General features: G+C 37.0%; 1 protein-coding gene across 2 annotated transcripts in view; it reads left to right on the forward strand.

Moving 5' to 3' along the window:
• Positions 1-14898, forward strand: part of LOC123681326 (probable chitinase 10) — a 40798-nt gene extending 25900 nt beyond the window's left edge. For both annotated transcript variants that reach the window (XM_045619663.1, XM_045619665.1), the window contains exons 17-31: positions 758-1166; positions 1223-1434; positions 2605-2883; positions 3709-4094; positions 5456-5871; positions 7121-7332; positions 7813-8091; positions 8145-8330; positions 9360-10090; positions 11817-11950; positions 12008-12219; positions 12298-12576; positions 13341-13526; positions 14356-14481; positions 14579-14898. In XM_045619663.1, the coding sequence (XP_045475619.1) occupies positions 758-1166; positions 1223-1434; positions 2605-2883; positions 3709-4094; positions 5456-5871; positions 7121-7332; positions 7813-8091; positions 8145-8330; positions 9360-10090; positions 11817-11950; positions 12008-12219; positions 12298-12576; positions 13341-13526; positions 14356-14481; positions 14579-14743 (4212 nt within the window). In that variant the 3' untranslated portion in view covers positions 14744-14898. The remainder of the gene's footprint in view (positions 1-757; positions 1167-1222; positions 1435-2604; positions 2884-3708; positions 4095-5455; positions 5872-7120; positions 7333-7812; positions 8092-8144; positions 8331-9359; positions 10091-11816; positions 11951-12007; positions 12220-12297; positions 12577-13340; positions 13527-14355; positions 14482-14578) is intronic.
• Positions 14899-15416: the final 518 nt, after the last annotated feature.

The raw sequence follows: 15416 nt of genomic DNA on the forward strand, positions 1-15416 counted from the left end.
TTCCTTTTTTTTTTGTCTATGTGTTGGTTTGTGAAACCATCACTTAAGTTTTGTAAATTATGTAGAACAATTTCCACAGACATTGTCAGTTGTACGCGATGTAGAGTGTTGCTATCAGCATGATTATGTAATTAATAGGACGTTACTTACCAACCAGTATTAAGGTTTTTACAAAAATTAAGTGATGGTTTCACATAACAACTGAACGAAGTAACAAGTTATTTGACAATTCTGGCACCAGCCTACTATTTAAACAGAAAATAAAAAGGAAATTCAAATTTGCGTAACTAGACTCGATATTTTGTAGAGTGTGATACATTGTTGAATTTGTAATTTTTTTTTATCATCTCTTAAGAAAAACCAATATGGCGTCCATAAGAAAAAAGAATTGACTATCGCGTTTGTGAAACAATGGAAAACAGAAAAAATCTGACGACACAATTAGAATCCCTATATTGAATAATGAAATTTCGTGAAGCAACAAATGAGTTATACAAAAAAAATAGGTTTTTAGTTTTTTTGAGATATCTCGAGAACCATTGAAAATATTTTAGAATTGTTCACACCAATCCCTAAATAAGGCAACTTTTTTTAATTTAAGCCACCCAGTATTCCTAACGATATCCCTATCTAAATAGTTCTAACCCTGTAGAATATCCAGTAATTGGGTTGCTGCGACAAAATAAATTATTTTTCAAAATAAAATTTACATCTTACTAATTTCAACATGGAATCATAACGAAATGAATCTTCGTAGGATAAACAACTTTGCGATTGGCCAGACAACGCCAACTGCCAAGCAGATAACGATATCGACGATAGTCAACCAGGAGAAAAACCGGTTATTCCCGTAGACCCGATCTATAAGCCAACGATGCCAACGGAAAAACCAACTTCCGGATTTTACCCGGACTGGAAACCAACCCTTCCTGCCACTACATCCACCCAAGCACCGGAAGTTCAAGAACTGCTGAAACCACAATCTGGGTATTTCAAGATTGTATGTTACTTCACCAACTGGGCTTGGTACAGACAAGGAGTCGGTAAATACTTACCGGAAGACATCAATCCTGACCTGTGTACGCATATAGTCTATGGTTTTGCCGTACTCGATTACGAGAATTTAATTATCAAAGCGCACGATTCTTGGGCGGACTTTGACAACAGTGAGTGCACATTACAAAAATTAAATACAGGTCCTCAAAATATGTTTGCTTTCCAGAGTTCTATGAGCGCGTGGTTGCTTACAAAGCTAAGGGTTTGAAAGTTTCATTGGCCATAGGTGGATGGAACGACTCGCAAGGTGACAAATATTCGAGATTGGTCAATAATCCGGCTGCTAGGGCCAGATTCATCAAGCATGTGCTCGAATTCCTGGAGAAGCATAACTTTGATGGCTTGGATTTGGATTGGGAATATCCGAAATGCTGGCAGGTAAATATAATTTCAGGCTTCTCAAGCGTTTCATTTAAGCTAGATATGCAGGGTGTATCAGTTTCAATCGTTAAAAATTCAATGGGATATTCTCCTCGTTGTCCTGATTCGGAAAAATGTATATTATATACCTCTATCTCGATCCCTAACAGAGATACAGGGTGTTGAAGTTCACAAGAAAAAAATCATTTTTATGCAATAACTTCCATAAAAAAGCTTGAATTCAAACGAAATTTTGCATGCCTACCCTACTCCCTAAGGGCTATTTTATGAAGATATTTTAGATTTTTGAGGGAACATCAGTGGCGTGCAATTTGGCCACATCTCAAGTTTTTCGAAGAAAAAAGTATACCGCTGTTTTTTTGAATGAATGAATGAGGCAATATCGAACTGCTTGTTCAATTTGGAGTATAATTTGTTTTTATAGAACAAAATTTGAAATTCCAGATCCAGAGATTATTAGATTTTCGAAAGACGTGCTATCTCGAAATTGGCTACAAATTCATAATTTAGTCATCCACGAATTGAATTCGGTAATATCTCGGATATCTTTTGCATTTAGTGCACGCATCTATCGAACTAACAATCAAATCTTTCTTTTCAATATATCTCTCCGAGATATTACCGAATTCAATTCGTGGCTGACTTAATTATGAATTTGTAGCCAATTTCGAGTTAGCACGTCTTTCGAATAAACTAATCATCTCTGGATCTGGAATTTCAAATTTTGTTCTGTACAAGCAAATGATACTCCAAATTGAACAAGCTGTTCGATATTGCTTCATATATTCCTTCAAAAAAACAGCGATTAAAACTGATACACCCTGTATTAGTAATAGTTGGTTGGAAAGTTTGTAGGTATATATTTTTTCATAATTCTTAATTTTGTTATTCAAAATTGTTGCCTCCGAGAGCGATACAACGATAATAGAAGTCTCTCAATTTTTCGATTTATAGTACGCTTTGTCTTTAGCCTCAAAATAGGACTCAGCTTCGGCGATTATCTCTTCATCCAGCGAGTATTCTCTTAAAGTCTGAGAACGAGAGAAAGTTGCACATTATTTCTCTTTATCAATTTTTTTCTAATTGACCAAAGTAAATTCACGCAAAATTCTATATTTTCCTAATTAATAGTCCAACAGCTGTCAAATTCTGTGTTCTTCTTTCTAGGTTGATTGTAACAAAGGTCCAGACTCCGACAAGGCTGCATTCGCAGATTGGGTTCGAGAACTGAAACAAGCCTTCAGACCTAAAGGTCTTCTATTATCAGCTGCCGTTTCTCCAAGTAAGACTGTAATTGATGCTGGATACGCTGTTGAGGCCATAGGAAGAGACCTTGATTGGGTGGCAGTAATGACATACGATTATCATGGACAGTGGGACAAGAAGACTGGACACGTGGCGCCTCTGTATTACCACCCAGAAGATGACGTAGCTTACTTCAATGCTGTGAGTATATCTCTTCTTCTGTGTATCCAATCAATGAATTTCAGAATCAAAAGGAATGAATTGCAAAAACTAGAGTTTAATTATGGTATTTACTCTCTTAATTGCATCCAAATTTGGTCCAACTTCTTCAAAATTTGTAGAAATTGCTACTCTTCATTTGATATCTTGCGGAATTTGTTTTTGAAATTTTCTCTGCCTTGATATAGCAACTTCCGTTGAATCTTCAGCATTCTTCTTCATGTGCCTTGTCAGTTTTGTTTGACGTTGAGGATCACCATTGAGAATGCTTCTTGATCCTGTGCCATATGCAAAAGCTGACCTGCATTTCTTATTCCGGTCCATTCTCGGATATTTCCGAGCCAGGAGGCTTGCCTTCTTCCTACACCCCTCTTTCCTTCTATTTTGCCGCTGATTATCAATTGCAGAATTCGATAGCGACTTCCTCTCATCACATGACCCAAAAAAGATATCTTAATGACATTAAGTAATTCTCTATTCTTGTTGGCTCTTCTTAACACTTCTTCATTTGTTTTGTGTGCTGTCCAGGGAATTTTGAGCATATGTCTGTGTATCCACATTTCGAATGCTTCAATGCGGTTCAATGTTGACAACTTGAAGGTCACTGTTTCGACACCATACAAAAGCACCGGCCAAACATATCACTTGACCATTCTCTGCCTCAAGTTCAGGTTAAGGTGGTCATAAAAAGGTCTTCATTTTCGCAAAAGTGGTCTTGGCCATTGCTATTCTACGTTTAATCTGCATATCCGGATCTTCAGCATAGCTTCACGTTATAGTTATAGAATTGACAGTTTTTTCCTGCAGAATTACACGATAAACTATTGGATATCGGAAGGAGTCTCAAGGAGGAAGATCGTGATGGGAATGCCCCTCTACGGACAATCCTTCCAACTCGCAAAAGAAAGTGAAAACGGATTGAACGCTATGGCGCCAGGACCTGGACAGGCTGGCCAATTCACCAGAGCCAACGGTTTCTTGGCGTATTACGAGATTTGCGACAACATCAAAAACAAAGGATGGACGGTGGTTCAAGACCCCAAGAGAAGAATCGGACCGTACGCTTACAAGGGCAACCAGTGGGTCTCTTTCGATGATAAGGAGATGATTCGACTCAAATCGGAGTTTATAAGAGATATGGATCTTGGCGGAGGAATGATATGGGCATTGGATTTGGACGATTTCAAGAATCGGTAAGTTTGTGGAGGTTCAAGAATCGTTTATAAAACATTATAATTAGTAATATAACAGGCCAATTGAAAAGTCCCAGGTCCAGCATAGTAAAACACATTTTTTTTTTGGCAAGATTCGATTTTATTATTCAACATAGTTGCCTTCGATTGCGATACAGCAATCTTCTAACTTTTCGATACCATTTTTGTAGTACGATTTGTCTTTCACTTCAAAACAGGCCTCAGTTTCGACGATTGCTTCTTCACTGGCGCTAAATTTCTTTCCAGCGAGCATTCTTTTGAGATCTGAGAACTGGAAAAAATCGCTGGGGGCCAGATCTGCGAATACGTTGTATGCAGAAGCAATTCAAAGCAATTTTGCTCTTGTTTTCATTGATTTGTGACACGGCGCATTATGTTGATAAAACAGCACCGCCTTTTTTTCTTCAAATGGGGCCGTTTTTTAACAATTTCATCCTTTAAACGACCCAATAACGCCAGATAATAATCCCTGTTGATGGTGTGGCCCTATTCAATGAATATTTTACCTTGCGCATCCCAGAATACTGATGCGATAACCTTGCCAGCGCACTGTTGTGTTTTTCCTCGCTTTGGGTTCGGTTCATCGTGTGAAGTCCACTCAGCTGACTGTCGATTGGACTCCGGAGTGAAATGAAGGAGCCATGTTTCATCCATTGTCACGTATCGACGCAAAAATTCATGTTCATTGCACTTAAACAGCTTCAAACACTGCTCAGAATCATTAACACGTTGTTGCTTTTGATCGATTGTGAGCTTGCGCGGCACCCATTTTGCACATAGCTTTCTCATGTACAAATAATGGTGAATGATATGATGTACACGTTCATATGATATCTTCACAAAGTCAGCTATCTCGATCAACTTCACTTTACGGCCATTCAAAATTATTTTGTGAACTTTTTTGATTAATTGTCGGTGACAGCCTCTTTTGGGCGTCCACGGCGTTCGCCATCTTCGGTGCTCATTTCACCACGTTTAAACTTAGCATACCAATCAATGATGGTTGATTTTCCTGTTGCAGACCTCGGAAACACTTCATCAACCCAAGATTTTGCTGCAACTGTATTTTTTTCCCTCCAAAAAGCTATATTTTATCAGCACACGAAATTCTTTTTTTTCATCTTTTTTCAAATAACAAAAGTAGCTACACTCACAATGCAATATCTCCCAAACTAATGGTCGGACTGCTGTAAAATTTTGACACGTATCATTTGAAGGTTGGTACTAACTAAAAATCATATGGGTTTAATACTAGCACCGCCAGCTGTGCATCAGACCGGGGACTTTTCAATTGGCCTAATATGATGATGAGTAAAACCAACTTGTACATTATCTTGTAGGTGCGGCGAAGGAGTACACCCTCTTCTGACCACCATAAGACAAGTTCTAGCAGATCCGGGTTCCGGAACGCCAGTACCTGTACCAGTTATTCCCATCGAACCCGAATTACCGGAATTCCCACAAGAAGGACCAACAGACAGTCCAAACTCTCCTAGTGTTATCACTCCGATCGTAGAGCCCATAACATCGACCGTCACCAGTGTCACCACCACCGACGCAACAGTGGACAGAGATTCGGAATATAAGGTGGTCTGCTACTTCACGAATTGGGCTTGGTACAGGCAAGGAGTAGGAAAATACCTACCGAGTGACATAGATCCGGATTTATGTACTCACATCGTCTATGGTTTCGCTGTTCTTAATGGAGATCAGCTCATCATCAAACCACACGACTCGTGGGCCGATTTCGATAACAGTAAGTTAAATATTATTGTTTTTTTGAGGAATTTGAATGCAAAATGGCATAGGGGGATAAATAAAATTCCCTACTCCCTAAGGGCTATTTTATGAAGATATTTTCGATTTTCTGGGAACAATAGTGGCGTGCAATTCGGTTACATCTCAAGTATTTCGAAGCAAAAGTATACCGCTATTTTTTTTGAAGGAATGAATGAAGCAATATCGAACTGCTTATTCAATTTGGAATATAATTTGCTTTTACAGAACAAAATTTGAAATTCCAGATCCAGAGATGATTAGTTTTTTCGAAAGACGTGCTAACTCGAAATTGGCTACAAATTCATAATTTAGTCAGCCACGAATTGAATTCGGTAATATCTCGGAGAATTAACTTGAAACAATATATTTGATCGTTTGTTTGACAGATTAGTTCACTTAATGCAAAAGATATCCGAGATATTACCGAATTCAATTCGTGGCTGACTAAATTATGAATTTGTAGCCAATTTCGAGTTAGCACGTCTTTCGAAAATCTGATAATCTTTTGATCTGCAATTTCTAATTTTGTTTTGTAGAAGCAAATTATACTCCAAAATGAACAAGCAGTTCGATATTGCCTCATTCATTCCTTCAAAAAACAGCGGTATAGTTTTTTCTTCGAAATACTTGAGATGTGACCGAATTGCAAGCCACTGGTGTTCCCCGAAAATCTAAAATATCTTCATAAAATAGCCCTTAGGGAGTAGGGTAGGCATGCAAAATTTCGTTTGAATTCAAGCTTTTTTATGGAAGCTATTGCATAAAAATGATTTCTTCTTGTAAACTTCAACACCCTGTATCTCTCTTAGGAATCGAGATAGAGGTATATAATATATAGGTACATTTTTCCGAATCAGGACAACGAGGAGAATATCCCATTGAATTTTTAACGATTAAAACTGATACACCCTGTATATTGAACTGAGAACGTTTCAATTCATCATTCATTCATCGAATCAATCTACAAAATTTCAAATCAAAAGTTCGTACTGGATCCTGGGAAATTACTATGTATCATCATCATCATCATCAGCTAAAATTATAGAATTTCCTTCCGTTGGTTAAGGTTTTTTTAAATTTATCAAGCAACTTAAGTCCGTTTCATCAGCAACTGTTCTCAATTCTACTACACGAAAAGGGCGACTGAAGTGTGTCCACCTTTTCCCTTCTTTTTACGAAATTATGGTATTGTTTCCATTGGTTTCACACTTCATTTATATCCACAGAATTTTACGAGAAGGTGACAGCTCTGAAATCGAAAGGAATCAAGGTCCTTATAGCAATAGGAGGTTGGAACGATTCTGCAGGAGACAAATACTCGAAGCTAGTAAACAATCCTTCGGCCAGAAGGAGATTCATTTCTCACGTGGTCGATTTCATTGAGGAGAACAACTTTGACGGTCTCGACTTGGATTGGGAATACCCTAAATGCTGGCAGGTAAGAGGATATTCCCATAAAAATACCTACAAAATAATAAATAATCGACAATTGTAAGTTCCAAAAAGAAGGTAACCAAAAAGAAATATTTAGACCCACATGAAAAATTATAATATGTATATCTAAAATGAGGAAAATCAGAATTATTTACCAGAAAAGAAGAAGAGTTTATAATAACAAACTCAGTTGAACTAAGTTACTATAACATGCAGGATCTAAGTCGAAGTGATATCAGTGACGGCCGTCTCGAAGGTGTGTTTTAGAGCGAGGGTATCTAGCTTCTGTGGTTAGGTTCGATCATAGAGACGCATGCGCGTGATTGATTCTGACAATTATGGCCTCAGCATGATGTGCTTAGGATTTCATGATTTCAGTAATACACGGGCTTAGAATTTAAATATGAATTGCTAACATTTATGATATTAATGCAACCACTAGAAAATAATCTCTATATTAATTTCGTCCAAAACTCGCTCATAGGTGGACTGCAACAAAGGTCCCGCTTCTGACAAGCAAGGATTCTCAGATTTCGTGAGAGAACTCCACGCCGCTTTCCAGCCCAAAGGTTGGCTTCTCTCCGCAGCAGTATCTCCCAACAAAAGAGTGATCGACGAAGGATACGACGTGCCAACTCTGTCCAGATACTTGGACTGGATAGCGGTGATGTGCTACGATTACCACGGCCAATGGGATAAAATCACCGGCCACGTTGCACCCATGTATGAGCATCCTGAAGATTCCGAAGCTACGCTCAATTCGGTAAGAAAATGTCTTCTATTTTCTAGGACGGATAATTCATTCGTTCTTTCCAGAATTTCACCATTAACTACTGGATCGAGAAGGGGGCAGATAGAAAGAAGCTGGTGATGGGAATGCCGATGTATGGACAGTCGTTCTCTTTGGCCGATAACAGCAATAATGGATTGAACGCTCCTACTTATGGAGGAGGAGAAGCAGGAGAAGAAACCAGAGCGAGAGGCTTTTTATCTTACTATGAGGTGAGATTATATAAGAGAATAAAGTATAAGATTTTAGCTCGCGACGAGAGACAAAAAAAACGAGAGTTAAAATCTAATATTTTTACACTATTTTTTCTTTGACGGGAAAAACGACGATCTAATATTGTGAAGTATTATCATTGCAAGTCAGAAAATTTTCAATTTTGAATATGAAATTGAAAAAAATTTATAAACAAGACATTTTGTAGTTACCATAGAGTAATAACCATAGATAGAGGAAGTATAATATGCAATTTTTACATGTCCCCATAATGGTTAGATCACGTTGTCGGATTGTGATTTATTTTTAAATCCACAATTTTACTAAATCGTTATTAATGTATATTATATCGAATCAAATATATTTATTTGAGTGATTCTCGATTAAATATGCAAATTTTAATATTTTAAGTCCGATATTTTTCCTAATTGTCGAATTTATAATGAGCAGAATATTTATTATTTTCTATATCTACCAGCAATCCAAGCTTTGGCAACTTTTGCTCTCCTAGTGTCATCGGTTGTTTCACGTCGTTTGGCGCGCTTGAAGTTTATTTTCTGGATTTCTGATATATTTAGGTATTTATTTCAATATATTTTGAGTTAATATGAAACTTTTATTCACCATGGGACATAAGAAGTGCGTTTTTTGTGGAGAAACTCGCGAATTGAGTGAAATATCACATCACTGATATGTTTTCATTTCCGCACGCTTCATGTCATATTAGTTCATGTTGGGGACAAAATTTGCTTACTGACAATGACTTATGCTCCCTCTATCTATGTTTATTACTCTTAGGTAGTTACTGATGAATAAATTAATTTATAATTTGAACGAAGTAAATATAGTTCTTCGTCAAGTATCAGCATAGGACCTCCTCCTGTTTTATGTATATCGCAATGGGAAATGTATCAATCAGGTTGAGGGTAAAAATCTGTCGATAGAGATAAAAGTGTCAATCATTTTTCCCGTCATAGAAAAAATATCATTAAACAAAAAAATTCCCCGCTTATACAAAATATTTCCAGATATGCACCAATGTAATAAATAAAGGATGGACAGTAGTAAGAGATAAGAAAGGCAGAATAGGACCATACGCGTATTTGAGAGACCAATGGGTTTCGTTCGACGATATAGGCATGATCAGGCATAAATCCCAGTACATCAAAGCCATGGGTCTTGGGGGCGGGATGATATGGGCCTTGGATTTGGACGATTTCAAAAACTTATGCGGCTGCGAAGAATACCCTCTGCTCAGAACGATCAACAGGGTGTTGAGAAACTATTCGAAACCAGCACCGAAATGCGTTCTTGGCAAGGGTCAACCGGAAAATAAGATGACGACGATGATGACCCCTTCGTCCAAAAAACCTACTTATCCTACTTATCAACCTACAGAGTCCCCTCAACCCTCATACCCCAAAGAAATGCCCTGTAATGGAAACTTGTTTATGGCCGATGATTCCAACTGCCAGAATTACTACATCTGCAATCAGGGCAAGCTTCAACTTCAGGTGTGTCCTCATGGTCTCTACTGGAACAAGGATCATTGCGATTGGCCTGAAAACACCGCCTGTCATCCAGATGCCACGACAACTCAATCATCGGCAATAGAAGCCTCCACAATGCCTTCGATAGAATATGCACCATCGACTGTTGAGATTCCAGAAGCTCCTTACGTACCAGGAACAGTATCTCAATACCCTGATGAAGGTGGAATGAAGGTTGTTTGTTACTTCACCAATTGGGCTTGGTATAGGTAAGCCAATAGAGTTATTAAAGTTCTGATGTCAGTAATTGTTTATTGGTATGGTTTCTATTAAAATCTTAGAGATATACCAATGGATGGTTTAGTGAATCATCATCTGGGAGTGAGGTTTCTTTTGTTTAGAGTCGAAAGTTTAATCAATCTACAGCCCTCATCAAGTAGTGGTCGAGAAAGCAATGTGATTTCGTTGTCAAACTAGTAACTCTTATTGAAAAAGGTAGTTCTCCAACCATCATCAGGTAATCTCTTCAGATAAACAGCTTTAGAGGCCTCTACGCCATCTCGTTTTCAGTACCTAAAATGTGGAGTTTGCTCAATTTCTGCCAACGTCCAAGAACTTGAAGATTGCAACTGAGAAAAATATCGCTCAAGTATATAATAAATAACAGGCCAATTGAAAAGTCCCCGGTCTACCATAATAAAACACATTCTTTTGGCAAAATTCGATTTTTTTATTCAACATAGTTGCCTTCGAGGGCGATACAGCGATTATAGCGATCTTCCAACTTTTCGATATCATTTTGTAGTACGATTTTTCTTTCGCTTCAAAATAAGCCTTAGTTTCGGCGATTACTTCTTCATTTCTTTCTAGCGAGCATTCTTTTGAGGTCCGAGAACAGAAAACAGTCACTGGGGGCCAGATCTGGCGATTACGGTGGATGCAGAAGCAATTCGAATCCCAATTCATACAATTTTGCCATTGTTTTCATTGATTTGTGACACGGCGCATTATCTTGATTAAACAACACCTTTTTTTTTTCTTCAAATGGGGCCGTTTTTTAATGATTTCATCCTTTAAACGATCCAATAACGCTATATAATAATCGATGTTGATGGTCTGACCCTTTTGGAGGTAATCAATGAATATTATACCTTGCGCATCCCAAAATACTGATGCCATAACCTTGTCAGTTGACTGTTGTGTTTTTCCTCGCTTTAGATTCGGTTCATCGTGTGCAGTCCACTCAGCTGACTGTCGATTGGAGTGATGGAGCTATGTTTCATCCATTGTCCATATCAACGCAAAAATTCAGGTTTATTGCACTTAAACAGCTTTAAACACTGCTCAGAATCATTAACACGTTGTTGCTATGTGCATTTTGCACACAGCTTCTCATGTACAAATGTTCGTGAATGATGTGATGTACACGTTCAGATGATATCTTCACAATGTCTGCTATCTCGATCAACTTCACTTTACGGTCATTCAAAATTATTTTGTGAACTTTTTTGATTTTTGCTTCGGTGACAGCCACTTTTGGGCGTCCACTGGGTTCGCCGTCTTCGGTGCTCATTTCACCACATTTAAACTTAGCAGCCAAGATTTTGCTTTAACTGTATTTTTGCCTTCAAAAAGCAATATTTTATCAGCACACGAAATTCTTTTTTTCCATCTTTTTTTGAATAACAAAAGTAGCTACACTCACAACGCAATATCTCACAAACTAATGGTCGGACTGCTGTCAAAGTTTGACAGGTATTGTTTGGAGGTTGGTACTAACTAAAAATCATATGGATTCAATACTTTCACCGTCATCTGGGCATCAGACCGGGGACTTTTCAATTGGCCTAATAATATATTTACTTTTTTTATGGACCCTTAGAAATGTTGGTTGTCTTATTTGATTAAATCTTCTATCTGTATAATTAATTATTAAAACCATTCTCAATGTCGAGTCTAGAGTGTATTATAAAACTAATACGTATTCTTCAACAGGCAAGGTGACGGCAAATACCTTCCTGATGACATTGACCCAAGCCTATGTACCCACATCACTTACGGCTTCGCTGTCTTGGACTCTTCAACCCTTACAATAAAACCACACGATTCATGGGCTGATATAGACAACAGTAAGCAACAATCGAGCCAAAATTGAATCCATACAATCAAAATTAATGTATTTTCAGATTTTTACACCAAAGTAGTGGCATACAAGGCTAAAGGACTGAAAGTTTTGATAGCTTTAGGTGGATGGAACGATTCTCTGGGTGATAAATATTCTAGATTGGTGAATAACCCGGAAGCTAGAGCGAGATTTGTAGAACAAGCGTTGAAGTTCATAGAGAAATGGGGTTTTGATGGCTTGGACTTGGATTGGGAATATCCGAAATGCTGGCAGGTATGTGAACTTTAGGTGTAGTGTGTAGTTTCTCACAAAATCTCTGGAGATCTTTTTAATATATTTTATGCCTTTTAGGTGGACTGTAACAAAGGTCCTTCATCTGATAAAGAAGGGTTCGCATCTTTAGTGAGGGAGCTCAGTGCTCAATTCAAGCCTAGAGGTCTTCTTTTATCATCGGCAGTGTCCCCTAGTAAAATGGTGATAGATGCCGGATATGACGTTCCCACTTTGAGCAGATACTTCGATTGGATAGCTGTGATGACCTACGATTTTCACGGAAACTGGGACAAGCAAACTGGACATGTTGCGCCTCTTTATTATTATCCAGGCGATGTTTACGATTACTTCAATGCTGTAAGTAATTGCTTGATAGTATATTTCCTACAACTGCTATGGAAAGTAGCGTATTCTTCAAGCTTACTAAATTTCAAATCTATGTATTGCTCATACTGTGGGAAATATTATTTCTCACGGCACTTTTCCCACATCTCGATTGGTATACGAATGGAATTGGGCTTTTGAGTCGTTTATATGGAAACTCAATAAATTAACACATTGTGCAACAAGTGGGGAAAGTCCAACTTTTCTCGCGAGTGTGGAAGTTTGTGGCACGAGCCTGAAAGGCGAGTGCCCCAAACACACTCGCGAGAAAAGGACTTTCTCCACATGTTGCACACTATACTTTTCCTACAACTGCACAAATTTCAATAATTCAAGTAATGGACTTGATTCAAATCAAAATGGCCTTCGTTGACAGTACTTGCGAATTTATTGCGTTGCCATAGAAACGACTCAAAAGCCCAATTTATTGCGTTTCCATAGAAACGACTCAAAAGCCCAATTTATTGCGTTTCCATAGAAACGACTCAAAAGCCCAATTTCATTGGTCTACCAAGCGAGGTCTGGGCAAAGTGCCGTGAGAAATAATATTTCCCACAGTATGATCAATACATACATAGTTTTGAAATTGAGTGAGCTATGAAGAAAACGCTACTTTCCATAGCAGTTGTAGGAAAATACCTATTCATTTCAAATTGGTATTGACTCGTTTGGGGCTCAGACAAATTTTATAGAATTATTAAGTTGGCAGACATTTAGAAACTATGAAATATTTTCAGAACTTCTCGATGCACTATTGGATAGAGAAAGGAGCTCCACCAAGTAAACTTGTTATGGGAATGCCGATGTATGGCCAAAGTTTCTCTCTTGCCGATGCATCTAATAATGGATTGAACGCTCAATCATACGGACCTGGAGAAGCTGGAGAATTCACACGAGCTGGTGGATTCATGGCTTTCTATGAGGTATTTATGGTCACTTTGATGCTAATATTCTACGCTCATTTGCAAAAAAAAGAGGTGATATTTGGTAAAATTTGAGGTATCATAGCTATTTTATTTTTAGTTTTTCAATTATCAGAATTATTAGTTTAAACTTGCGTAATCATTCTTCGGTTAAATATTAGCTCATTAGTTATACCTACAGGGTTAATTAGAAGTCTGTAAAATCTTAATTTTTAAACATCCTGTGGAATGTCATGGTCAAAATTTCAAATTAACAATTTTCATTAAGAACCATCACCTTTTAAATTTTGATTTAAGGGCACTAGTTAATTTGACCACGTAAATTATTCCACAGGAAGTTTCAAAATTAAGATTTAACGACAAACTTCTAATTAACTCTGTATAGTGACTAATAAGCAAGCAGTGAACAAGAAAGAATTTACAATTTGAAATGAATTCATGATTTTATCTAATGCTCACTGAAAAAATGAAATGAAATTTAAGATGAGATCTCAAATTTTACCAAATGTCAACTCGTTGCCTTTTTTTGCATGTGAGTGTAGTTGATAACATAAAAAATTTTGTAAATTATGTGAGTGGACTTAGGTTTGATGCTTCTACAGAATGATCCAATCAACTATAATTGGGTACCTATTATTTTTATGATTATGAGCCAACTTCGGTAACCATTACTATTGCCGAAGCCCTTTACAGAATACCGATACGAAAAAATGTCACTATATCGTTACATTGCACTTCGCTATAGCCTTACAGAATTCCATCCCTGATCACTACCAAATTTCTATGCTGCTTATTCAAATCTTGTTTCATAACAGAATTTTCTTCTCAGATTTGTGAAAGGGTGAAACGAAGGAGTTGGAATGTAGTGAGGGATTCTCAAGGTCGTATGGGTCCATACGCATACAGTGGTAACCAATGGGTTTCATACGATGATATAGCAGAAATTAAAAGAAAGGTAACATAAAACTATCGAATTCCTCATTTATCAATAATAAGAAATCTTTACAATTGTTTGTGAAAAATTAATTTTAACTCCATCTAAATGTTTTCAGTCTCAATTGATAAAGGACCTAGGATTGGCAGGAGGAATGATTTGGGCTTTAGACTTGGACGACTTCAGAAATAGATGTGGTTGTGGAAAACATCCCTTATTGAAGACTTTAAACAGAGAACTACGAAATATTCCATCAGATATTACAATGCAAAACTGTACATAAAAACTCAGAACTGTGTATAAAATAGAAAAAACATATTTTTCCTTCTTTTTCATGTTATGTACAATTCAACATATCAAAGGATGAGAAATATGGCATTTATAGTGTAAGTTTCATTATATGTAAGATTTTTGAATAATAAATTCAAGTGATAATTATTACTTTCCTGTTTTACCCTTTCCTCTCTTTATATTTCAGATTCTAAATTTTTAAAATGTTGATAAAAATTAAATAAAGAATGGTAATCTTTATTTCAAATAATATAATATGGACAGTGTTAACATTAATTAATTATTGATAAAATATATAAAACACTTGGAATCAATTTCGATTAACAAATTGGAGTTAAAATCAGAGTTGTATATCAGAGTTTCAAATTAGATTTGAGAACTAGAGTTGCAAATTCTAAATTGAAGTTGCAAATAAGAGATGTGAATTAGACTTGCAAATTAGAGTCAGGAATTATAGTTGATAATTAGGGAACTAACTAATGACTAACTAAAACTGTTAAAAAAACAGTGAACAATTCTAATTAAGAGAACAGTTGGAGAGAACTGTTCTTATCAACATTTCTTCTCAACAGTAAAAACCTTAGAACATTAATAGGATTTGAATATGAAGCGCCATCTAGGAAAAGTAGCTCCAACCAAACTAACTTGTCACGTTTGCGTTACAG

The sequence above is a fragment of the Harmonia axyridis genome, chromosome 5 (assembly GCF_914767665.1).
Source record: "Harmonia axyridis chromosome 5, icHarAxyr1.1, whole genome shotgun sequence".
NCBI lineage: Eukaryota > Metazoa > Arthropoda > Insecta > Coleoptera > Coccinellidae > Harmonia > Harmonia axyridis.